This window comes from Acomys minous (genome assembly GCF_964271855.1).
Source record: "Acomys minous genome assembly, chromosome: 17".
NCBI classification, from domain to species: Eukaryota; Metazoa; Chordata; class Mammalia; order Rodentia; family Muridae; genus Acomys; species Acomys minous.
Window position 1 is genome coordinate 29,475,034 of NC_140500.1, and position 26,646 is coordinate 29,501,679.

Sequence of the window (26,646 nt, forward strand, 5' to 3'; positions counted from 1 at the left end):
CACAGCTCTAGGGGATCTGTTGCCCTCCTCTGGCACCAGGCACATAGGTAACGTGCATATGTACATGTGAAATAATAAATGCACATAACATGTAAAGAGAGATGCAGTTTGACCAAAGGACAAGAAAGCTGGCCACACCTCTCCCCTTCCACTTCACAATAACCCATCATATTTTCACAGACATCACAGGAACACACACAAGTGCAAAACCCTGTGCTCGGGAGAGGCAGAAAGATGGAAAGGTTCTGTACAGGCCTCCCAGGAAAAGAATGGTACAAACAGTAATGGAGGAGAAAAAGGGTGAGGATGGGCGCCCAGGCACAAGCCGCTCGGAGTACAGACAAGTCTTTGAATCCCTGGGCCAAGGCTGGGTGGTAGAGCAAACTTCCCAAACTTTAGCTAAGAGGTAAGGCCGCAGACAAGGCCACTTACAGAGCCCCTCTCCATGGTCATCTTGGAGGAGAGCTCTGTCTGGCCAGCTGGCTGGGGTTGTAGGCCTGCCTCTTTCAGCAGATGAGATCGCCTGGCCTCCATGCCTTTCCTCATATCTCAATGAAATCATGTTGCCTTTTTGTAGGTGTTAAAATGATGTGGCTCTGAAGGGCCAATCTAAGCAAGTGCCTCAGGCTGGAGTGGGTAAGGAAGATACTAAATGAAGGTGGTCCCCGGCACAGAGGACTTGTTCAGGTGTTGATCTTTATTTTGTGACATTAAGTTTTAAAATTTAGGGCAGGGGTGTAGTTCAACAATTGTGCTTGCCTGGCATGCACAAAGCCTACGGCTCAGTGCTCTGCAGTACAAAATAATTTGGGTTTTTTGTTGTTGTTGTTGTTTATTTTGAGACAGGATTTTTCTATGTAGACCAGGCTGGTCTTCAACTCACAGAGATCCTTCTGGGTGCCACCATACCTGGCCAAAGTAAATTTGTTCAATTAAGTGGTTTTTGTTTCTTGCTTCACTCATTTACAGTGCTGTGAAGCCACTAACACTAGCTAATTCCAGGACATCTCCACCATCCAAAAAGGAAACCCCATTCTAGTTACAGTTAATCCTCTCTGCCCGCCCCCCTACCCCCATCCCCACCCCCCACCCCTTCCCTGGTCACGAGCAACTGTCTTTGTGTCTGTTCTGTGCATTTCCTATAAATAGAATCCTTCAGTGTGAGGGCCTCTGAGTTTGGCTTCTCCCATTTACCAGAGTCCTCCATGTGGCATAGGCCCGTGTGTCTTTGCATGTACACCCCATATTTCACCTATCCGTTGATATTTCAAAGGTTTATTATTAGGACTTGTTCCCAGCCTCTGTTTCTGGTTTTTTAAAGATAGGCTCTTGGGGCTGAAGAGATAGCTCAGTGGTTAAGAACACTGGATGCGCACACCTTTAATCCCAGGAGGCAGAGGCAGGTGGATCGCTGTGAATTCGAGGACAACCTTGTCTACAAAGCAAGTCCAGGACAGCCTTGGCTACACAGAGAGACGCTGTCTCAAGAGGGGAAAAAAAAAAGAAAGAACACTGGATGCTGTTCCAGAGGTCCTGAGTTAATTCCCAGCAAGCACATGGTGGCTCACCTCCATCTATAATAGGATCTGATGCCCTCTTGTTATACAGATGTAGAGTAAGACAGAACACTCATATACATAAATATTTAAAAAAAAATAAAAAAGATAGGCTCTCACTTTATAGCTCTGGTTGGCCTGGGACTCATTATGTAACACAAGCTGGCCTCAAACTTACGTCTATCCTCCGGCCCGTCTCAGCGCTAGGATACAGGTGTGTGCCGCCTGGCATCAGTTATGCTGATCCCAGACCACGGCACTCAGTCATAACACCAAATACCTGTCTTTCACTTGACCCTGACTAAATGGGGTTCTCACAACCCAACTGGGGCGTGGTACTCTTTTTGAATGAGAAAAGTGAAGCCTAAAGATGAGGCGATCTGTCAAGAGACTGCAATTTACAAGGAAGGGGAAATTTCACTTCAGAATCAGGAACCATGAGAAGAATGAGGCAGAGGCATGATCCTCACAGGTGTTACCAGCCTGGGGCTAAGCAAACCTTTGACGCTCCTGGCTTCCGGTTTCTTGGCAGGGGAGGCTTCTCCCGCCTCCTTCCAACACGTGGAGGCTCTCAGCCAATCGGTGCAGTGTCTCTCTCGTTATAGCAACAGAGACTCGCTCCCCTTCCCCAACTTGAGTTGCCTTTTGCAAACCTTGCGGGTGATTTGCCCGAAGTGGCTAAGCCCGGGGCGTACTCCACAGCGCCATCTGTAGGAACCGGCCGGCTCCCCGAGTCAGAGCCTTTGGAGAGCGCCAGCCTAGGCTGGAAGCCTATTGTGCCGTCTCTGCTCTGCGGGAGGGGTTGCCAGGTATTCCAGAAGGTCAGAACTCTTCCAGGATTCCCGTGCCTGGACCTAGCTGGAGGAGCAGGCCAAGTCACCTGACTTGTAATCAGAGCCAGGGCTCTTGTGCCTGGGACCTTGCATAGTTCTCAATCGGGCAACAATGCATCCTAAATTGAAGAAATATGGAGAAGTCGGCTGTCAGCCCCCAGTCAAGTTCTCGGCAAAGGGTCGCAACTTGAGAGGTAGAGGGCGGAGACGGACAAAAGCTGCGGCCCACCGGAAGACCAGAGTTCTCAGAAAGTCTCCCGCCCCACGTGATGCTTCACAGAGGCATGCTCATCCCCCTGACCACCTTTCCCCAGAACGCAGTCAGAGTCCAGCAGAAAGCCTGGCCAGATACCCTGGGAGGAGAGGAGCCAAGCTAGGGGAGCCCCACAAAACTGAGCGGAAAAATGTGACATTCAGCTTCACAACCCCAGACCTGGGTAAGTGAAGGTGCTTTTCATGGAGAGGTGAGTAGGAAACAGGCCGTCAGGTGTAAAGTGTCGCTGCTTAGGAGCAAACAGGACAACAGGAGTCCAGGATGATGGCCAAAAAGGGAGGCAGCAGCTGAGACCGGAGTCTTTTTTTTTTTTTTAATAGATCATACACCAGTTGTTTTTAAAGATTTATTTATTATTATGTATAAAATGTTCTGCCTGCATGCACACCCACAGACCAGAAGAGGGAATCACATCACATTCCAGATGGTCGTGAACCGAGATGTGGTTGGTGGGAATTGAACTCAGGACCTTTGGAAGGGCAAGTGGTGCTCCTTAACCACTGAGCCATCTCTCCAGCCCTCAGACCTGAATCTTAAAAGAAGAACAAGGGTGTTTTCTGTGCCGAGTTAGGGCCCTCAGGCAGGCCTCCTGGGACACCCATGTGGGTCAGTGAAGGGAGTCTTTTTCAGTGCTCAGGGTCCACTTGAGGTTCTTTGTGTTCCTGGGAATGTGTAAGCAGAGGCAAAGTCAGCCAGTGACATCAGAGTCACCTGACCTGGGCAGGAGCTGAACTTCAGCTTTCCCTTCCAATTCCACCACCTCTTCTAAAGATAAGATGGCGGCCTCAGCAGGAGATCTCCTCCTGTGCACAGTCACAGCCCTGAAGAGCACTAGAGAGAAGTGCCGTGATGAGTGGGTGGCAAGAGAAGGCCACCTGCATGAAAGAGAGTGGCTGGGGTGACACCTGCTGGCTCGGTCACCGTTCTTCTGCTGTGAAGAGACATGACTCTTCAAGGCAGCCGTTATGAACGAAAGCATTTGATTGGAGGCTTGCTTACAGCTTATCGTGACAGGGAGTGTGGTGGCAGGCAGGTGTGGTGCTGGAAAAGTGGAGGAGAGCTACACCATGATCCACAAGAGAGAGGGAGAGACTGGACCTGGTGTGGGCTTTTAAAATCTCAAAGCCACTAGTGGACGCCGTCAATCCCAGCACTCAAAGTCAGAGGTAGGCAGGCAGATCTTTTTAAGTTCCAGGCCAGCCTGGTCTACAGTGTTAGTGCCAAGACAACCAGAGCCACACACACAAAAAAAGCCTGTTTTGAGAAACAACTCAAAGCCTACCCCCAGTGATACATTTCCTCCAACAAGGCCATATCTACTTCAATAAGGCCACACCTCCTGTTCCTTTCAAACAGTTCCACTTCCTGGTGACTAAGTATTCAAACGTATGAGCCTAGGGAACCATCTTTATTCAAACCGCCGCATCCTTTCTGTGAAGCACAGGACGGGAAGGGCTGGGACCGAAGCCACAAGGAACACCATGCCCTTTGGAGTGCACAGCAACTGGGGAAATGGAAGCCAAAGGCCAGGCAAGGAGCAAGGAGACATGACTGAGCAGAAAGAAGCAATGTAGAGCCGACATGGTGGCGCACGCCTTTAATCCCAGCACTCAGGAGGCAGAGGCAGGCGGATCGCTGTGAGTTTGAGGCCAGCCTGGTCTACAAAGTGAGTCCAGGACAGCCAAGGCTACACAGAGAAACCCTGTCTCGGAAAACCAAAAAAAGAAAGAAAGAAAGAAAGAAGCAATGTAGACAAAAGGACAAGGTGGGTGAGAAAACATGAGAGAGAAGAGGAGCAAAGAGCTTCAGGCCCCAGCAGGACGGGTGTTAACTCTGCCAGCCTTGCCGAGAAAAGCCTATCTGTCCCCCTCATTTAGGAGAGTGAAGCATCCTGGTCTACCAGGCTGTGGTGGGGCTGCACACGTGTGTGCGCATACAGACAAGGCGGGCACACAAAATGTTCGTACACACAAAAAGAAACCCTGAGACAAAGAATTTGTGGGGCTAACTGAGCCGCTAGTAATCAACCCAGTGACTTTGGGCCTTTTCTGTGTGAAAAATGTGCCCAGTTATAGCACCAACCCCACGTCTGCATTTGCCATCTGTAAGCTGCTCACTGAGGTCCTGTCGTAGGTAAGCGCTGTGGCGGAGCTGAGACTCCAGCAGAAACTGAGACAGACAGAGACAAGGGCACGTTCTTCATGGAGTTGTTTACTAGAAAACCAAACCTAACCAAGGTGTTGTACCAGGAGTAGCAAACAGGAATGCCCCCTTAGGCAGTTATTAAGTGAGCCGAGTTTAGCTGACAGGGAGTGTGGGGAGGAACTGCAAGCTGGAGAGACCATGGCTCGGGCTACAGTAACTCAACTGGAGACCATGTGAGTAAAGTGTCCAACAGTGTGAGGGCCACCAGTGTGCAGCTCTGACTGCACATGCTGGTGTCCTGGTTACTTTTCTATTGCTGCGATAAAAGAGTTTATTTCACCTTGCAGCTTATAATTCCATCATCCAGGGACGTCAGGGTCCAAAGGCCATGGAAGGATGCTATTTACGGCTCGCTCCGTGTAGCTTGCTCAGCCTGCTTTACTATAGCACCCAGGACCGCCAGCCCAGAAGTGGCACCGCCCACAGGGCCCCCTCCCATATTGGTCATCAATCAAAAAAGCACACCACAGTCTTCCCCACAGGCCAGTCTGGTGGGGACGTTTTCTCAGTTGAGGGTCTCCTAAAAGGGCTCTAATTTGTGTCAGGTTGACATAAAAACCAGCCAGCTCAGGTGGTGATGGTGGCATGGAGGAGCACACGGGCCAAGGTATGCGGAGTTGCCATGGGGCTCCAGCTCTGAGGCTGAGGAGGAGGGTGGGGGGAGGTGGCAAAGCCTTAGGATAGGGCTTCCTTCGATCACTGAGGGGACAGAGGGGGCCAAAATGAGCCTGTGCCACTGGAAGGAGAAACAGATTGTTAGTCGGTCTGTGGGTAGGCAGGGAAAGATAACAGACCTCTTGTCCTGAGGTCTGCAGCTGTCAAGACCGCTCTTCGTGATAAGAAGATTTTGTCACCAGGTATTCAGGTCTGTAACCTGCTGCCTGAACACCACTATACTCCAAAGGAAGTTAAGAAACAGAACCCAGTTTTTTTTTAATGGATTTATTTACAAGTTAACCAAACTGGAAAGAGGAAGTATGCAATTCTCTGTGTGTATGTGTGTGCAGCCTTACAAGTTCTGGAAAAGCCTGAGACAAAAGGCAGGTTAGCTGTGAGACAGTTGAGGGAGGAAGGTGGCTTGGTCCCAGGATCCCTGACTTGTCTCCATTAACAGCACAGAGGGCCTGCTATAGCTCTTATGTGTGTGGGAGTTTTGCCTGCACATATGTCTGTGAACAATGTCTGTGCAGCGCTCACAGAGGACAGAAGAAGGGGTCAGAGTCTCTGGGATTGAGGTCACAGATGGTTGTGCACACCTGTGTGGTTGCTGGGAACTGACATGTCCAGTGCTTTTAACCACCAAGCCATCTCTCCAACCCCCTCATTTTTTTTAAAAAACATTGATTTATTTCAGCATATAGAAGACCTGTGCCATGGTGCGGATGTGGTCAAAGGACAATTTGTGGGAGCCTGTTCTTCCTCCCACTATGTGGGCTACATGGATTGAACACAGGCTGTCTAACTTGGCAGCAGGCGCCTTTAGCCACGGAGCCATCTCACCTGCCCACCCGCTATGTCATTACAAGTTGGGGGCTGAGGAACATAGCTCAGTGGCACAGTACTTCTGCCACAAACACAAGGCCCTGGGTTCAAGTTTTAGCACTACAAGTAAGAGATATGGATCCATATATAACAGCACACTTACATACAAAACACCTCCATCACCTGATAAATTAGGTAGATTTATTTATTATGTTTAGTGTTCTGCCTGCATGTGTGCCTGCAGGCCAGAAGAGGGCACCAGATTTCATTACAGATGGTTGTTAGCCATCATGTGGTTGCTGGGAATTGAACTCAGGACCTTTAGAAGAGCAGGCAGTGCTCTTAACCTCTGAGCCACCTCTCCAGCCTCCATTATCCCCATCTTAAAGAAGAAACTAAGACAGGCTGAGTAGGAAACAGGCCAACACTCAGATCCAAACTCTTAGATGAAACGTTTGGCCCCACCAGAGGGCGCTGTGATGCCTGGGATGGTCAGACAGGGTGACGTCATTCTTAAGAGCACACGCGGAGTATAATAGGCATCAGAGACTGTAGAAAGCCCTTCGCTTTGTGTCTTCTGTGGGTGTGCGAACATCGTTTTCCTCACCGTTGTGATGCAATGATACAGCCAGGCCAGGGGCCAGGCACCCTGATACACAACCAGCTCCTGCAGCAGTCTCCCCCTTCCCTGGCTCTTTTTCATTCTCTTCTAGAAGGAACTCACCTTGTAACCCTCTTCTCCCAAGGGCCCTTCTCGTCTTTAGCCTCTATAGATGATGACTCCGATGAAACCAGCCAGGGTCCTGTCTTCAGTCCTGAGCGGGTCACTGCCCACTGCTTCAGGCGGTTGAAGCAGAAAGACTTCCGCCTGCCACAGAGCCGCCGGCGGGTCATCATTGTGTCTGGCATAAAGGACCAGGTGCTGGCCCACCCCACGCTCCCTCTTCAACCTCCCCCTCCACCCGCGCCTAGCTTCAAAGCTCTGGATCTTGGAGCTGCCCGAGAGCCACCGTTGGACAAGATGGCCTGGCTGAGCCAGAAGGCACAGCTCCGGAGGCAGCTGGAGACGTTTGGTGATGTCAGGACATGGCTGGAGAACAAGGCCGTCATCACACCGTCAGAGGCCAAGGTTCTGCTCAGGGTTCGACAGGAGCAAAATGCCCCGAAGGACACCTTGACTCCAGTCAGGACACCCAAGGTGAGAAGTCTGAATGGCCAGAAGATGCTGAAGGCTTTGGGAGTGTTGCTGTCATTGTGTTTCCCTGGGTTCGAGAGGACAAGGTGGTTTGCCCCATTTTACAGAAGAGCAAAACCAAGTCCCCAAAGGGAAGTGTATGAGTTATCTGGAACAGTCTCTGACTTGACCAGGGCAGGAAAGCAGATGGCTTCCCAACTTGTTCAAATGTTGATCAGAAGCTTCAATGCCTCCCTCAGGGACCTCCCAGAGACTGCATGTGAGTGCTCACAATAAGGAGGCTAGCTGCCCCCAAAGGGAGCCTGCCAGAACAGAGAGGGAGGAAGCCATGGTGCTGTTATGCCCTAGGCGCTGGTCTTGATATTGCACCATATCAGAATGAGCCGCTGAGAGCTGCTCAGATCATGGGGATGGGAAGGAGGTTCCATCTTGGCAAGGGGAAGGTCAGAGAACATATGGACATGTCTTACAAGTGCCCCAGCTGGGGCACACCAGCAGCCTGTCTTGATGATGGTTACCTGTCCAATGGAAGGGACAAATGTTAAACCAGAGCCTGTGGGCTAATTTGGGGATCGCACCTATGAGGTTAGGGTGAGGAGGAAGGCTATTTTGTGATGGCATTACCTAACTTGGAACCATGGTTTGCCCCCTGAGAACCGAAGTTCAGCCACCCATCCTCAGTAAGCTGATTTGAGCAGCCTAATTAGTAATAAAGAACAGATAAGCCGGGCGTGGTGGCACACGCCTTTAATCCCAGCACTCGGGAGGCAGAGGCAGGCGGATTGCTGTGAGTTCGAGGCCAGCCTGGTCTACAAAGTGAGTCCAGGACAGCCAAGGCTACATAGAGAGACCCTGTCTCGAATAACCAAAAAAAAAAAAAAAAAAAAAAAAAAAAAGAACAGATAAAGGCGATTTATTTGGTGTGGCCACATTGGGAACAGGGACAAAGGCCTACGGTGCACCCTGCCTTCCAGTCCATCTTTGCATTCTGAGGTTTAACCAGAGGGCAGTCCCCGCCATCTGTCCCACTCTTGCCCCTTCTAGGTGGAACCTCGAAGGACCATCCGACAACCCATCCCCCAGCTGCGACTGCCCAAGCCCTCTATCCTGTCTCACTTGTTTGCCTACCTGCGTAGTCAAAAGATCAGGGTCCTGGAAGTATTTAACAAGGTGGAGCTGGGTGAGAAGCAGCGGATCACCAGGGAGGAGTTTATCATGGCTATGAAGGCGGTAAGTACACGCTTTGCCACTTTCCCACTGAGCCCGGGAGTTACAACCACCTGTAGCTCTAGGATCTGCTTCTGCTGCTGCCGCCTTCTGCGTTAACTGACCTAATCAAGACAATAGCTCACAGGTCTGCCCGGAGGCTAGCTTAATCTAAACAAGCCCTCCCATGTGAGCCTGTGGACAATTCTAGATCCTGTCACATTTGCATTCAATATTATCCATCACACCAACCATATCTCTTTAAAGCCACATGTGGTAAGTGGCTCCTCTGCTGGACCGGATAGAGTAAACTTTTCCATCATCATAGACAGTTCTGTTGATGTAGCACAGGATCTGGGCCCATGTATTAACTCCAGCCTGCCTCTTTAAAAAACAAAATACACTTTCGTCGAACACAGCCACATTCGCTCCTCTGTGCACATCTATGGGTGCTATCATGATGCCGTGGCAGAGGACTTGTGACTCACCAAACCTAAAATATTTGCTGTCTAAATTCTTGCTGGCTTAGATGAATTAATTGTGTATCTTCAGTACAAAACACCCTTAAAAAACAGAAATTGTTACCTAGATCTTCTTTAAAAGATTTATTTACATGTATTTTATGTGTATGAATATTTGTGTGCCTGACTGTATGTATTTGTACCATATATATAGTGACCTCAGAGGCCAGAAGAGGGCATCACATCCTCTAGAACTGGTGTCACAGATAGTTGTGAGCCACCCACCACATAGGAGCTGGGAACTAAACTGGGGTCCTCTGCAAGATCAGTGAGTGTTCTTCACTGCTGAGCGATCTCTCCAGCCTGTTTTTAAAGTTTTTTATTTATGTGTTTATTTTTATTTCTTGTTTGTTTGTTTTGTTTTGTTGTTTTGTTTTTTCCAGACAGGGTTTCTCTTGTGGTCCTGGCTGTCCTGGACTCACTTTGTAGACCAGGGTGGCCTCAAACTCACAGAGATATACCTGCCTCTGCCTCCCAAGTGCTAGGATTAAAGGCATGCTGCGCCACCACACTGGCTTATTTTGATTTTTCAAGACAGGTTTTTTTCTGTGTAGCTCTGGCCACCCTGGAACCCTTTTTTGTAGGTCATGCCAGCCTCCAACTCACAGAGATATGCCTGCTCTGCCTCCCAAGTGCTGGGATTAAAAGTGTGCAGCACCATTGCCTAGCATTTTTTTTTATTATTATGTGCGTATCTATGTGAGAAAATGTGCACATATGCAGGTGCCAGCAGAAGCCAAAAGAAGGCATCAGATCCCTTGGATCTGGGGCTAAATATGGTTTTGAGGAACCAGATGTGGATACTAGGAACCAAACCCAGGACCTCTATAAGAGCAGCACATGTTCTTAACTGCTGAGCCATCTCACTAGCCCCACAGCAGTCTCTCTAGCTATGGTTTGAACTCACAACCTTGCATATACTAGCAAGCTCTCTACTACTGAACTATAAACCCAGACTACACTTTCAATCAATTTCCAAATATTTTTATGAAATATATTATGCAGCTGGTCATGGTGCCTCATGGCTGTGATCCCCAGCACTTTGGAGGCAGAGAAAATTCAATGTAAATTCAAGGCCAGCCTGGTCTACAAAGTAAGTCCAGGACAGCCAGAATTTCACAGAGAAACCCTGTCTCAGAAAACAAAAACAAACAACAACAAAAAAAGTTCAAATTTAAATCTTGGGCCAGGAGAGATGGCTTAGCAGTTAAGAGCGTTTACTATTCTTGCGGAGGACTGAAGTTTGATTCCCAGCACCCACACAACAGCTCAGAATCCCCTGTAACTCCATTCCAGGGTATTTGTCACCTTCTCTGAAGCTCTGTGGATCCCAGGCATGCACGTGACACACATATACATGCAGGCAGAACACTCATACACATAAAATACAAATAAATCTTTAAAAATGTTTACACATGAAAGGGGGCTGGAGAGATGGCTCAGAGGTTAAGAACACGGGCTGAGGTCCTGAGTTCAATTCCCAGCAACCACATGGTGGCTCACAACTGTCTATAATGAGATCTGCTGCCCTCTTCTGTAATGCAAGTGTACATGCAGGCAGAACACTGTATACATGACAAATAAATAAATCTTTTTTTTTTTTAATGTTTACACATGAAGTTATTTAGCACCAGGACAGTTTTGAGCTGCTCCAAGCACAGTTCAGCAGTTAGTGTTATGTAAAGAGATGGGCGGGACAGTTAGATTCACAGTTCTGTTTCCTTTCAAACCTTTCTGAACGCTCGGTGTTTCAGGCAAGCACTACAGACTTCCAAAGCTGTCTATTGTCCTTTGTGCCAGTTCAGGGTTCGCTAGAGAAACAGAACTGATAGGAACATGTATGTATGTATGTATGTATGTATGTATGTGTATGTATTTGTATGTACATATGTGTGTGTGTGTACAATGTACAGTGTTTACTAGAGCAGCGTACCGGTTATGGTCCGACTAGTGCAACAGTGGCTCTCTCCCGCTGAAAGGTCCAAGAATCCAATAGTCATTCAGTCTGGATGTCTCAGCTGGTCTTCAGTACATGCTGGAATCCCAAAAGAAGTTCACTTTAATGCCAGTGAAGGAATGGCCTGGCCAGTGAGAGCCAGGACAGGCAGGCAGAGAGAGCAAGCTTCCTTCTTCCATGTCCTTTATATAGGCTGCCAGCAGAAGGTGTGGCCCAGATTACAGGTGGACCTTCCCACTTCAAATAATTAAGAAAAGTCCCTCACAGGTGTAGCCAGCCACTTGGGTTTCAGTGAATTCCAGATGTAGTCAAGTAGACAACCAACAACAGCCATCACACCCTTAAAAGAAAGAGGTGTATAGATTTTTGATACCTCAGCAGAGGTGGGCATACTGTTTCTTGTGGATAATAGTGGATGTATAACTGTCTTCCTACCTAGTATCTTAATCAATAGAAAAAGGCCGCACTGCATAAAGATAGAGGCTCATGTGGCCTGGGTTTTGAAGGAAGGATAGGAGTTTTTCAGGCAGAAAGAGGGAACTGTTTGGGCAAAAGCAAGGCATGATGAATTGCAGAGTACATTCAGGGGCCTGGCAGTAGGGAATTTGGGGGGTCAAGCAGGTTGGCCAAGCCTGTTGGTAAGGGTGGTGAGGTGGGCCTCAGTAACGTCCTGTGCCTCCTCAGATCGGAGTTCCTCTGACGAACCAGGAGCTGGAGGACATAGTCATCTACCTCGGCTCTCTTGGGAAGCAGAACGCCATCACCACGGATGCCCTGGTCACCACCTACAAGCAGTGGTCACTGGCCCAGCAGAGAAGCACCGTGCCCACTGCCAGGGAGTGTGCGTGCCCTCCCTGCCCCCGGAGCCAGCCTGGCTCTCCCCAGCACCCTTCTCTGGTTTGCTATAGGTTTGCCAGGCTCTGCAGTCTCCAGGCCCAGAGGTTAATGAGAAAGCAGATATTTTCTCAAGGGCCCATCTGCCCTTCTGTCTGTTCAAAGATGAAGTCCAGCACCTGTCCTTAGAGGGACAGAAACTATTGATTTAGACAAAACTGAGGGCTGGGGATGTAGAGCAGGCGGCACAGTGCTTGCCCAGAATGTTGGAAACCCTGGACCCCATCCCCAGCCCTGCACAAACCAGGCAAGGCGTTGTACATCTACAATTCTAGGACTCAGGGTGGAGGTGGGACATCCTTAGCTATGTAGAGTGTTTGAGGTGAGTGTGAGATATAGGAGACTTTGTCTAAAATAAAATTTAAAAAGGAAGAGGTTCACTAAAATAGCTCACTCAGCTGGGCATGATGGCGCATGCCTTTAATCCCAGCACTTGGGAGGCAGAGGCAGGTGGATCGCTATGAGTTCAAGGCCAGCCTGGACCAGGACAGCCAAGGCTATACAGAGAGACCCTGTCAAGAAGAAAAAAAAAGAAAAGAAAAAAACAAAACAAAACAAAGAATGCCCAGAGCTGCTGTGATCTCATAGCTGGCTGGAGCACTGGAGCACAGTGCTCAGCAGTAACAGCTATAGTCAAGGACTTCAACACCCACACCCTGCTCTAAAAAAAATCCCCCTTATCTTGCCTTGAAGGCAAGCAGCAGTTATTTATTAACTGGTGCTATGTTGGCACCGTCGGATGCTACCCTGGAGGGTGGCAGTGGGTAAGGCAGGTGGACATGGGGAGTCTCTCAATTTGTCTATAGGAACACGATCTGGTCCTCTGGACCAGGAGAGGAGGTGACTGCATTTCCCGGGCCCCATCTGGGCTGGCAGCATTTGCACAAGTCAGACTTACCCTGCCTGTCTGGAGGTTAGGGTTGCTATCCATGTTTTCCATGGAGGAAGCAAGTGTCCAGAGAGGTGGGGCTGCTTGTCTGGAGTCTCAGGGGGAGGAGGAGAGGCCAAGATTTCACCTCCACCTGAGGCTGCCAATAGGACCATGGCAAGGTGCCAGAATCCTTTCATTGGTCCCCATTTCGGCAGTATCTTCCACGTGCTAGGCCTGCTTGTAGGAACTGGGAGACCGCAGTGGACTAGTGCAAGCCCTGCTTCCATCAACTTCCACAGGACAAGGTGCTGTCCACAGAGATGGCGGCCTTGGAGTCAAGTAGTGGGAGTGCCAGCATGGTAGCCAGAAAAAGCTCCTGAGCTGTCGGTGTTGGGCTGGCCCTGCGTGGCTGGTGCGTAGCCAGTGTTTGGCTAGAGCATCCAAGGCAGGTAGAACTGCCAAGGTCAAGGGTCTCCGACAGGAAAGACTTTGGGGTGCAGGAGGTGAGGATGACATGGGTGAGGGGTGACTCATAGGATGTAGGATGGCAGCTGAAGTGGATTCCCACAGATCCTCGTGGTCCAGCAAAAGGATTCTGTGTTTAGTGTGTGTTCCCTGGGAAGCCAGTTGAGTTGATCTTAAATGTATTTTTTTGTTTGTTTGTTTGTTTTTTCAAGACAGGGTTTCCATATGTAACAGTCCTGGCTGTCCTGAAACTCACTCTATAGACCAAGGTGGCCTTGAACTTACAGAGATTCACCTGCCTGTGCCTTCTCAGGGATGGGATTAAAGGTGTGAACCACCATGCCTGGCTGCCATTTTATAAGGATTCTGTTTGCCACTTGGTGGGAACAGGGTGACAGAGTATGGGAAAGGTGTAGGAAAGGGGTGTGGGGTGTACAGATGTGGGGCTTCACAACAACGGAGGGGACAAATTCACAGTGCCCCTCAGACGGACACTGGCTGGAGCACAGGAGCTGAAGAGCGTGTTAGCATCTGCTCAGTGACATCAGGTTGAGTTCCACAGTTGGGTACCCTCTTAGTCAGCTCCTTCATCTTTCCCTCCAACTCTAGATTACAATCTGTCTATAAAGAAAACGTCCCAGAAGCGTGCCCCCCAAAAGCAGCAGGCTGTCTCATGTCCAGTGCCTCCCACGATGGATCTGCTGAAGGTCCCCAAGGTTGATACGAAGCCGGAGAGGCGGCCTATGACAGAGGAAGACATGGAGGATGTGGGCAAGCGGTATCGAGAGAGGCGGAGGCAGGCCAAGGTACCTGCCTAGCACAGGCTTGGGAGCTGGGCGGGCCAGGGCTCAGGGCTCAGGTACTGACATCTGCTGGCTGAGGAGCCGTGGGAGGGCTCACTTCCCTCAGCCCTTGTCTGTTATCTCTACAGTAAGCAGCTGGGTGTGGTGAAACACCTCATAACCCCAGTTCTCAGGAGGTCCAGCCAAAAGGATTATGAGTTTGAGACCAGCCTAGGCTACATAAAAAGACCCTGTCTCAAAGAAAAAACAAAAAACAAAAAACAAAACAAAAACAACAAAAAACTGAGGGGCTGGAGAGATGGCTCAGAGGTTAAGAGTCCTGGCTGTTCTTCCAGAGGTCCTGAGTTCAACCAGCAACCACATTGTGGCTCACAACCATCTATAATGAGATCTTGTGCCCTCTTCTGGTGGGCAGGCACATATGCAGGCAGAATATTGTATGATAATAAATCTTTAAACAAATAAGACACACCCCTTTAGTCCCATCACTTGGGAAGCAGAGGCAGGTAGATCTTTGTGAGTTTGAAGCCAGCCTGGTCCACATAGTTAGTTCCAGGCCATTGGAGCTACATAGCGAGAGTCTGTCTCAAAACAAAACAAAAAACAAAACAAAACAAAAAATGAATGGTCAGTGACAGCAGGTGACACTTCTCAGCACTAGCAATGTGGCTTCTTCTCAGATTATATGCAAACGGCTATACCTGATTTAGAGTCCCCTGCAGCCAAAGACTCAAAAGTCATTTTCAACAGGATACCTCTGGGGACTTACTGCTTCTATGCCACATCCTTTTTTCTTTTTGAAATCCCCCCCGCCCCGTTTTCTTTTTCTGTGTATCCCTGGATGTCCTGGACTTGCCTTGTCAACCAGGCTGGCCTTGAACTCACAGAGACCTGCTGGCCTCTGCCTCCCCGAGCGCTGGGATTAAAGGCGTGCGCCACCACAGCTGGCTTGTGCCTTCTTACAGATATCACACAGCTCATGGGCACATCCAGTTTGAGGCTGTGTTCCCAGGACTCGTGTACCCAGTACTCAGAGACCCTGAGGGGTAACCTTGACTTCAGTGCTTGTTCCCCTAAGCTGCTGGATTGGAAACGTGAACTGCAGCCCCACTATGCACACATAATTCTTCACGAGGGCTCTCTCAGGGAGGTAGGTGGAGGAGGTGCTATGCTGCCTTCCAGTCAGGACAAATGTCACACAGGCACAAGATGGAGCATCCTCTGTTCTCTCCACAGCTCTGTATTCCCTCCATCCAATACATGGAGAACTGCCGACTAGTTCGCTCTGGGATCAAAGAGTTTGATGATCACTGCCTGCCATCCACTCTTTCTGGGGAGATGGAAGAGTTGATTAACAAGACTCGCAGGGATGTCTTCCTCATCTACCTGCAGTGCTGGGAACTCTGTGAGGCCAATGGGCTCCCACTGACTGAGGACCTTCTCAGGAGAGGTATGGGGCTCATGTGGAGTTGGCCCAGACACTGGCTTCCCTATACACGTACCCAGCCAAGCCACTGAGGCCTTTGGTGGGAACCCTGGGAAGGAGGAGGGAATGCAGACAGCCTGACCATCAGGTGGGATTCCTAGGACACAGGCTCTGGGACATCTAGGTTCCGTAGGTGAGATGTGGGGGATCTGGGTTCTGGAGCTCTGCCTCTGTTATGCCAGTTTCTTGGGACCCCCCCCAAAAGACCACTAGGGGACTAAACCAATGCAAGCACAAGAGGATCTTTATTCTCAGCTCAAGCAGGGCTTCTAACTGTCACCAATGCAGTGATCTTAGGAGGAGAGCCTCGAACTCTGGGTTGAGGGAAATTTCTAAGTCCCTTTCCCTCCCAGTGCCCCCAAAGCAGGGGGATCTCAACTTGGCAAACTCCTGTTGGTTAAGATACAGAAGGGGGTTTCTGACTTTCTTTGCTCTCTCGAGCAAGGGGGGAGTGTCTGGTCTCGGGTTTCAATTGGAGTGTACTGTCTGTCATATGCTGATTAACTGTTGCGAGAGTGGGACAATAGCACAGTAAGGTTACATGCCATCTAGTCCAGTTTCCTAGCAACCATATCTCCGGTGGGCTAAAAGGAGTGCAGCAAGTCTGGTCCCTCCCCACAGCTGTGTTCAGGGAGTGTAAAGTTGGTCCCTCCCCTCAGCTGTGTTCAGGGCTATCTCTTAAACTTTGCCCCAGTGTTCCTGAAACACAATTTCAAATTCTCTTTGGTCTCTCACCTCTGCTCCTTTACCCACCTATCCATATATGTACCCACATGAATATGTACACACACACAAACACATACATACCTCTATGAGGCAAATTCAAAACAACGAGAAAACTACCATCAAATAGTTAACAAAGCTGGGCCTGGTGGCACAAGCCTTTAATTCCAGCCCTTGAGAGGCAGAGGTGGGCAGATCTCTGTGAGTTCGAGGCCAGCCTAAACTACAGAGTGAGTCAAGGACAGCCAGGGCTACACAGAGTAACCTTGCCTCAAAAACCAAGCCAAACCAAATAGTTATCAAAGTAGTTCTAAAAGCTGGGAGTGGAGCTCAGTGGTAGGCTGCTTGCTTATCAAATATAATGTCTTGACTACTTGGCATGCACACACACACACACACACACACACACATATTCATGCAAGTGTACAATGTACACACTAATTGACCCAGTGAAGTCTGGTTGAATCTTCCTGCCTCCAACCTAAACTTGCTAAGACTCTCCATCCTAATTTTCTGTTACAAATTGGTCTCCTTCCTCGGTCTCCTGGTCAGCAGGGTCATCCAAGTCATCCAAGGTCCCTTCTGATACTGAACTGCATCTGCATGTCATGCTGCATTGTGAGGAGTTGTGGGAGAGTTCAGGGGAACTGTATACCCCATTGTGTTTTCCAGTTTCCGATGAGCCTACAATCATCTAAAAATAAGAAGTTGGGCTGGGACATAAACGTAGAGAGAACAGACTTCACAGAGTTGTATTCTAGCCCCCACTGGTGCGCTTTTTTGAGACAGGGTTTCTCTGTCCTAGACTTGTTTTGTAGACGAGGCTGGCCTCTAACTCTCAGAGATCCACCTGCCTCTGCCTCCCGAGTGCTGGGATTAAAGGTGTACGCCACCACGCCTTTCAGCAGTTCCCACGTGACCCGGAAGGGCTAATAGACTGTCTTCCTTGCTGCCCACAGCACTACTGTATCCAGGAGACAAGATAATTACTCTGAAAGAAGAAGTCCGCCCAATCCGGCAGCCCGGGGGCTATTACATAGATGAGAGGATCGTCTACCGCCTGCCTGGGTTCAAGACCCCGGGCCACCAAAAGCTTGGGGAAAAGAAGACAGACAAGCTGAGTTTCAGGCTGTCCCTTCAGCTGAGGGGCCAGGGACATGGGCATGGATGCCAGTACCTGTGTCCCTACCCAGTCGCTCCCCGACTCATCCCTCTTAGTGCACATCTTAGGGTCACATAGCTAGCTACCCTCCTGAACGCAGGCTTATATAATCGTAAGGCCAGTGGGAAAGATCCAAAGCTTCTGTGTCAGAAGCTGAGGGACTCTGCAAAGGACAGGAACCAATTCCTTCCCTGCGCTGCCACCCTGTGGCAGGCACACTCATTTTCCAACAAGAGGAAGGCTAGTAAGCCCCTGGGAAAAACAAAACATTGGCCTGGCCCTTAGACTAACCTCCTTTGAAGTAATCCAAACTTAACTCCCCCTCTGCTCTCACCATGTGGACCAAGTACCCAACTACTATGAATAACATCAGGAGTGACTTTGGGGGTGGGGGGGGGAAGGGGGAGATGAGATGGCATCCATGCAGAGGGATGGTGTGGCAAGGCAGAATGCCTGGGCAGGCTGCAGTGCAGCACAGTGGACATCAGACAAGCATCTTCATGTATGACGTGGATGCCACAGTGCTCCAACTACACACAGAGAGGGTTAGACAAGGGCCTCAGGGTGCCCTCAGCACTGCCAGTGTGGCCGCTGCTTTACCCTGCACCTGTCCTAATGTTTTTGAGTATAGGGGCAGTCTAGGCCCACAGCAGTGCTGAGCATGACCCAGGCTAGTAGTAGCTTAGTGGACCTGTGAGATATACCTTCTAACCTGTGGCTGGCACCAGTCCCTAAGTTGTGAATTCAGGAAGTGGGTTTGAGGACCAAGTTTTCAAACACATTAGCCTGTGGGGTACACATAACAGAAGGTGTACACAGGTGAATGAGCAGGCAGGGTCACCCACTACTGTAGCTCTGGGGTCCACTGCTGGAAACCTGCCCAGAGAGAATGGGACCAGACCTCAACATTCCAAGCGCCCAGGAAAGAGATTTTTTTTTCCTTGTGTTTGACCAGTCACAACTATAAAAGAGAAAGAAAGGTTCCCTAGCTAAAGGAGAGCCATTGGACCTCTCTTACCTCTAGGAACTAAATTGTAAAAGCCAGCATTAGGGGTAGTGAGTTCACAAGGCCCAGAGTCCAAACTTTTGTACCAGAAGGAAAAAAAGAAAAAGAAAAAAAGAAAGTCTGAGGCCAGATGTGGATTTAGGAAGAAATCCAGTGGTCAGCTAGTGATGTCTGCTGGGCCAAGGTATGGAAGGTGACTTTTTGTCATGCTTGTCCCACACAATGTGGCCTCTGGCAGGAGTGGGATTCAGGCTCAGGGCCTACTAGTTTTCCTCACTCCACCAGCCAGGGGATAAGGTCAAGTCTGGCAAAGCCCAATGCATGGGGTGTGCCTTGGTGTATGGAGACACAGCTAGGGCCTCACCACAAAAAATGTTCAGAGCTCTGGTCTAACACTCAGAAACAAATCCCTTAATGGCCCCACCTGCTCCCCTAAACCCACTTTCCTGAAGTTTCTTTGGAGGAGGTTGTTTTGTTTTGAGACAGGGTTTCTCTGTGTAGCCCTGGCTGTCCTGGAAATCACTCTGTAAAACAGGCTGGCCTCAGATTTAGAGATCTGCCTGCTTCTGTCTCCCACATGCTAGAATTAAAGGCGTGGGCCACCAGCACCCTGCTCCTGGAGTTTCTCTCTCTCAACAGTGCCTCTCTCTCTATTCCCTGCTAGGAAAACAACGAAACTCGAGGCAATGCACTTTGAGGAGTTCGAGGAATTTACTGGGTTTGTATTGGTCCTGTGTGTCTGCTAGGAGGGCAGGGATGAGGATGGGAGGGCTGGCCTCTCCTCCACCAAGAAGCAGCTCTGGGACCTGTGCACATTGGACAGGATCTTAGCACTGTTGTGGGGCTCCATGCTCAGTGTCTAAGGGGCAGCAGAAGAGTGCTCAGAGAGTGCCAGGCATAGCTGCCCTGGGGCCTCCCATGAGTGAACTCATCTGCATTGTCGCCAGAAGCCTGAGTGGCTCTAGACAATGCTGCTTATAGGGGAGGACACTGACACATGGTCCCACATCTGCACCTGCACCCAGTGAAGCTGGCTCTGGAAGCTAGATTCCCGACACGACGTCCAAATGCTTCCAGATGTGGCTGGGTGCTACCCAGCAGCTGGGTACCAGCCTAGAACATGTGAGGCCCCCAGCACCAAAAAGACTGGCTGAAGTAGGGGGCTGGGTTGGGGGAGAACCAAGCCCTCTAGAGCAATAGTTCTCAACTTGTGAGTCATGACCCTTTTGGGGGTGGGGGGTCAAGTGACCCTTTCACAGAGGTTGCCTAAGACCATCAAAAAACCCCACAGTTATCCACATTATAACCCATAACAGTAGCAAAATTGTAGTTATGAAGTAGCAACAAAAATAGTTTTATGGGTGAGAGCACCACAACACGAGGAACCATATTAAAGGGCTGCAGTGTTAGGAAAGTTGAAAACCAGGGCTCTAGAGCAAGGACAGCGCAGTGTCTACACTTGGGCTTAAGAAGCAGTGCCTGGGACCTGCATGTAGTCACTCATGCGCTGTGTGATCTTGATCTCTAGACCTCTGAGTCCTCTCTGGTGAGGAGACATGAGGCGTAGAGTGTGGTTGTGGCTCAAGTTCTCTGCCGAGAAGGAACCCTGGGCCTGGTCTCTCTGCCATGACAACCTTTCCTGTGTCTTTTCCTTTTCCAGGAAGCTGAAGGCGAAGAGACCCAGGGGTCCTACATGCACCCACCCCAATCACTTCTGGCCCGGTCACCTTCTGGAAAAGCTGCGGCTCTACCTGCCCACTGTGGCCAAGGACAAGAGCCTGGCAATCTTCAGCTGTATAGAACAGACGCGCCACGCTTACCCTGCCTCCTACCACTCTAAGGACTGGTGGCCCATGAAAGACTGGGCTTACATGACCCACGCCTATTATGACGCAAACAAGGTGTACTCCATCAGCTAGAGGGGCCTGGGGGCTGCTGGGCCAGAAGACAACAGTGCAGCTAGAGGCCCACAGTTGCAGACATGAGATATCAAAGAGTCATACACAAGAAACAGTCCCGAGGAAGGTCTGGGGTGGTGTCCCTTGATACCACAGTGTCCAGTGTCTGGAACTAAGGAACACATGCTGTGTTTTCTACCCTGTCACGACCACTGCTCTTTTGAAATAAACCAGATTAGAGCTGACCTGTAACCTAACTGCTCTGATTTCCTGTTTAAGGGATGGAAAACTTAAAAGTGTGAACGTGTTAAAAGACAGGTTCTGGGCTGGAGAGATGGCTCAGGAGGTTAAGAGCACTGACTGCTCTTTCAGAGGTCCTGAGTTCAATTCCCAGAAACTACATGGTGGCTCACAGCCATCTATAATGAGATCTGGTGCCCTCTTCTGGCCTGCTGGCTCACATGCAGGCAGAATGCTGTGTAAGAGATTCACAGATTCAAACAAACGCAAATATGCGAATATTTTAAATAAGCCGGCATCTGTATATACATTTTACATGTGTAAGAGAGAGGGAGACAGGGTCTCACTCTGTATCTCTGGCGGGCCTGGAAAACTCTACGGCCCTCACTTCACAGAGATCGGCCTGCCTTTGCCTCCCAAGTGCTGGGATTAAAAGGTATGCACAAACACCCCCAGCCCACAGACTTTTTCTTGTCATTATTTTCTAAGCAGTATTATCAACCTAGCACTTATTAACACATTGCTCTAAGTAAGAACCATAAATAGAGATGATTTAAACAATACGGAAGATGCGTGCAGGCTCCGTAGCAGTTCATATTTCAGGAGTGTGAGCATCTGGGGTACTCTAATGTTTTAGGACATTTGCTCAACCAACACCCTGAGAACCCTTCAAAGGCGTCTCTAGTTTGCTACCTCCCAGACACAAGGGGCGCACTCAGGACTGAACATATTTTAAAAAACAACTGGGCTTCCACTTCGGTCTTAGCTGGGGAAGAATTCCAAATTTCCTAAGTAGTCCTAAGAGAAAGATACATTTTTAGCTCATTCCAGGATGTTAACGTCTACTATAGAACATTAGTACGCTGGGATTTTTTTCCAGCATTATTTCTCAGGCATGCCTTAGGCTTTTAATTGTTTTTTGAGGACCCAGAGCCGGAAGTCCCTACCAGGACCCGAGACTCCGTCCCATCATCCCTTGCGCGCCGCCGCCTCTTCCTTCTTCCTCGGCGCTGCCTGCGAGGTGGCTGCCATCTCCTTTGCGGTGAGTCTGCATCGCCGGCCATCCTCCCGCCTGCGGGTTCTGCCCGGCCCGGTCATCGGGTAGGGAGGCCTTAGCGCCGCCCGGAGGAGAGGCCTCGGCGTCGGCCTCCGCGCTCGGGCCGGGCCTGCGGGCTGCTGCCGCTGAGGACGGAGTCCGCCGGGGCCCAGGCGTCGGCCGGGGCCGGTCTGCTGCCATGCGGCCCGCGGGCTCGGGATGGCGCCCGCCGCTTCCGTGCTCTCTTGCTGGCAGCCTTGGTAGCGCGCTGGGCGTCCTGGGTCCCCGCTCTGCCGCCCTTCGAGCTGCCAGGGAGCAGAAACGCCTGCTGATCATGTGCTCGCTGGTGCTCAGTGCAAAGCCGGGCAAGGCGTGTTGCCCAGCCGCCTCTCGGGTTGGTGCTGAGGCCACCCATGCCGGGAGGGACGCGCTGTCCGGCGACGTGTTAGAAGTACGGGGCGGTTCTTGAGCATCTGAGGGCGCGACACTTAAAAACGCAACGATCACTTGGTGGTTGGGAAGCTCAGTGGAGTGGGGTCTGGTTCCGCCCGCCTATGGGCCAGTGGCTGCGGTTCTGTGGGTGAGGGGACCCTTGACCTCTTGAGATCGCGTCTGCAGAGTGTCTAGTGTTCTGCCAGCTTCGGAAGCAGGAGGGAGAACAAGCCGAGCAGAGGTACCCATTCCATTCCCAGTTTGCTCAGTAGCTGGTGATTGGAAGACACTCTGCGACATCGCTCAGGCCCTAGACAAGGAGCACCCCCCCCACTCCCACCCCCAGGTTCTTGGCTAACCGTGCATCTGACTTCTTTTTTAAAATAGGCATCATGGCTGCCCTCCGGCCTCTGGTGAAGCCCAAGATCGTTAAAAAGAGAACCAAGAAGTTCATCAGGCACCAGTCAGACCGATATGTCAAAATTAAGGTGTGTGTGTGTGTGGTCCTGGGGTGGGAGTGAGTGCCGGGTATAGGGGTCTGAGTGCATATTTCTGATAACACCTATTCTGGGCAGTCTGTTGGTTAAACGACACTTCGCCTCTTTTATATTCATATATGTGAAGGGCAGGGGACCCGTCATGTGGGTTCAGGTGGTCAGACTTAGGATGTCTGGCAGCAGGCCCTTCTGAGCCGTCTCTGCAGCCTGGGTATTTTAGGCGTTTTATGTATACAAGTGTCTGTCTGCACACCAGAAGGGGGCGTTCGCATCAGTTGTGAGTGCAGGGAATCGGACTCAGAACCTCTGGGAAGAGAAGCCTGTTGAGCCATCCATCCAGCCCCGTTAGTTCCCCCACCACAGGGTTTCTCAGTGTCGTCTTGGTTGTCCTGAAGCTGGCTCTGTAGACCAGGCTGGCCTTGAACTCAGAGCCTGCTTCCTGAGTGCTGAGTACATTAATTTTTGAGGTGAGGCTTCTCATTTGGTCCAGACATGACGAGTTGTCCGAAAGGGCAAGCACAGCCAGTATTTAACTGATTCCTCCTCCCTGCCCTTTTTTGAAACTTAATGAAGAGTGATGTTAGAATTCTGATCCAAGGGCTGGAGAGATGGCTCAGTGGTTAAGAGCACTGCCTGCTCTTCCAAAGGCCCGGGGTTCAATTCCCAGCATCCATGTGGCAGCTCACAACTGTCTGTAACTCCAAGATCTGACACTTTCACACCATTGTACATAGATTAAAACTAAATAAAAAATATTTTTTAAAAAAGTTCTGATCCAAATGCTAGGGATGGAACCCAGGGCCTGGTGCTTGCCAGGCAAATACTACCAAGCTGAGCTACACCCTCAGCCTTCGGTGTGTTTCATGGGCCAGAAAGCTTGGGTCCTGAGAACAGTGTGCAGTCCCCTCTAACCCTGACCCTTGCAGGTCTGATTTTGTGTGGAGAGGTAGGAAGATTTTGTTTTCTTGGGAAATTCTGCAGCTGGAGGTGAGCAGATCTCTGAGTTCGAGGCCAGCCTGATCTACAGACTGAGCTCCAGGACAGCAAGGGCTACACAGAGAAACCCTGTCTCGAAAAACCAAAAAAAAAAAAAGTGTGTAAAGTAGGAGGTTGCATTACCCAAGGGTGCCCATGTGCCGTGTCCCATTTGGATTTCGCCCCCTTCCTGCCAAGGGAGAGCTGGTAGTTTGCACAGAAACTAACTTGCCTGTGTCTTTAGCGAAACTGGCGGAAACCCAGAGGTATCGACAACAGGGTGCGGAGAAGATTCAAGGGCCAGATCCTGATGCCCAACATTGGTTATGGGAGCAACAAGAAGACCAAGCACATGCTGCCTAGCGGCTTCCGGAAGTTTCTGGTCCACAATGTCAAGGAGCTGGAAGTGCTGCTGATGTGCAACAAGTGAGTTGGGCCCTGGCTCTGGCCTGCTTAAGAGCGTGCTGTCCCCTGGGGGCCCTGGCTATGGCCTGCTTAGGAGCGTGCCGTCTCCTGGGGTGGTCATGCTGACCGTAGGGAAGGCTTGGTTGGGAGGGGGCATTTGTGCTCAGAAGGTATGAGACCTGAGACTGGAGAAGAGAGGGGAGGGGCCTTGATTTGAGGCAGTGGGTGTGCAGTGTCCTTTATGGTCCTCTCTGGAACACTGCTGTAGTATGAAACCGGGAGGGGTCTAACCCTGGACCAAGCGGTGCCTGGCTCTGAGGTGACAGGTGGATTTGCAGAGCAGTGCAGGTATGTAGGAGCTGAGGTAGCGAGGATGCGGCCTGTAGGCACAGCTGTAGAGAGATTGTAGGTTGCTCAGGGCACTTTGAGCATGTTACAGCCCTTGATGAACTCTTAAGATGCATGGTTGACTTCCATCAAAGCCAAGGCCTCCTGGGAAATAGTTGACACTGAGCATGAGGATGTGGCAGGAAGAGTTTATTTTTCCTTCCTGGTAAATGTTTGGGAAAGCTGCAGGCACACGCACACAAATAAGTTAGAAGGACTGCAGAGTGGTGGAAGGCTGTGTATGATGGTTTATAAGGATTTGTTTTCTGAGGTGGTTGTAATACAGATGGGGGGAGTTGATTATTTTCTGCATTTAACCAAGCATTGATTGAAGTTCTGGAAGTTTCTTTTGGAAGGGTGAATGCAGGTTGGTATCTGCATTTTCAGGAGCACTGCAGTCCAAGTGGCAGTGTTGTCTTTATTAATGATGCGGTGTTGGTCTCTGTGTTGGCCTTGGTTGTCCTGAGTCTGTAGGCCAGGGTGGCCTCCAACTCACAGTGCTGGGCCTGCCTCCCCTCCTGAGTGCTGGGATTAAAGGCATGCACCACCATGCCCAGCCCGAATTTGCATTTTTGTTTTGTTTTGTTTTGATTTTTTTGTTTTGTTTTGTTTTGGATTTTTTTCCTTTAAAAAAAAAAGATACTTATGTATATGAGTATGCTGTCTTCATGTACACCAGAAGAGAGCATCTGATCATAGTATAGATGGTTGTGAGCCACCATGTGGGTGCTGGGAATTGAACTCAAGACCTCTGGAAGAGCATCCAGCGCTCTTAACTACTGAGCCATTTCTCCAGCCCCCTGTTTTGGATTTTTCGAGACAGGGTTTCTCTGTGTAGCGTTGGCTGTCCTGGACTCACTTTGTAGACCAGGCTGACCTTGAACTCACAGTGATCCACCTGCCTCCCGAGTGCTGGGATTAAAGGTGTGCCACCACATCAGGCCAACTCTACATTCTTTTAAATGGATACATCTGCTTCAGGAAGGCAGCTTGGCTTTGTTAGTCAAAGCCCGCAGGTGCATCTGCTCACTGAGTTGTGTCTGGGCATTTTCCCCTGTGTAACTGAGAAGCAGGTGAAGTTCAAAAAGCTATTACAGAAAAAGCACTGAAAAGGTAGTTCCTGGGTGGCAGCGACCTGGGGTGGGAAATGGCTACGCCTGACTTGCGGATAGTAGGTAGGTGTGTTGGTTATGGCCAAAGATGTACATAGTCAGGGGCATGGGCTTCAGGATTGAAAGTGGGATGCCGTTTGTCCCCAGATACCCGAGAGTCTGACTGCTTTCCTTTTTGGGAAAATGGCCTGCTAGTCACATCACTGCGCAGTCCTGCTTCTCGTCAGCTGCCTGCCTGCGGCTTCCTGGACATCTCCATACTGGGAATGTGTCCATTAGGGCAGTTAGTCAGCACTCTGGGCGCAGTGTCAGGCAGTGTTGTCCACACTACTTGAACTGTGTAGCTCACAGTGTTTGCCCCAGAAAGCCTTTGGGCTCCTGGGTTAGTCAGAATTCTGGTGTGGGCCCCGCTTCTCCCTGTAGTTAGAGCCTTGGCCCCTCTGCCTGGCAGTGGAGTGGGGGGCGGGGCGGCAAGGGACAGGAGTCACTGCCTCCCTGGTGACCTTTCCTTGCTGGCTTCTCTTTCAGATCTTACTGTGCTGAGATTGCTCACAATGTTTCCTCCAAGAACCGAAAAGCCATCGTAGAAAGAGCGGCACAGCTGGCCATCCGAGTCACCAATCCCAACGCCAGGCTACGCAGCGAGGAAAATGAATAGATGGCTTCAGTGCGTGTTTTATTTGTGTTTAAATAAAACCACAAAAACTGCCATCTTTTTTTTCTCCTGCCTTTTTTGTCACTGGAGATTGCTCTTTGCTTCTTAGTCCCCAGTGGACCTTCAGCCGGGAGGCTGCACAGCAGCAGGACTCAGTCTCACTGCAGCCTTGGTTGCCTGCAGGTGGTTTGAAGAGGGAACGGCTTGGCCCTCTAAGGTGTAGGTCCACATTGAGAACCTGGGGGACAGGCAAGCCTCTGCCCTCATCCTGTCTCAGCTCTTAGTGAGGTTTGTCCTGAGACTTTTGCTTAGTTTTACTAAGGATTGGCAGTCATGGGGTGGTCTCTGTGGGGTTGAGAACTTTATGAGA

At 50.2% G+C, this 26,646-nt stretch overlaps 2 protein-coding genes across 2 annotated transcripts; both read left to right on the top strand.

The window, feature by feature from the left end:
* Nucleotides 1-2,042: 2,042 nt before the first annotated feature.
* EFCAB12 (EF-hand calcium binding domain 12) lies at nt 2,043-20,794 on the top strand. Its single transcript, XM_084765382.1, has 10 exons — nt 2,043-2,826; nt 7,097-7,548; nt 8,590-8,775; nt 11,914-12,070; nt 14,069-14,265; nt 15,499-15,712; nt 17,431-17,702; nt 18,925-18,965; nt 19,232-19,357; nt 20,300-20,794. Exons 1-10 carry the CDS (start codon nt 2,502-2,504, stop codon nt 20,556-20,558), a joined length of 2,229 nt encoding a protein of 742 aa, XP_084621508.1. The 5' UTR covers nt 2,043-2,501; the 3' UTR covers nt 20,559-20,794.
* Nucleotides 20,795-21,662: 868 nt separating this feature from the next.
* On the top strand, nt 21,663-26,332 carry RPL32 (ribosomal protein L32). Its single transcript, XM_084765216.1, has 4 exons — nt 21,663-21,819; nt 22,633-22,733; nt 23,962-24,143; nt 26,150-26,332. The coding sequence occupies exons 2-4, from the start codon at nt 22,638-22,640 to the stop codon at nt 26,277-26,279; spliced, it is 408 nt and encodes a 135-aa protein (XP_084621342.1). The 5' UTR covers nt 21,663-21,819; nt 22,633-22,637; the 3' UTR covers nt 26,280-26,332.
* Nucleotides 26,333-26,646: the final 314 nt, after the last annotated feature.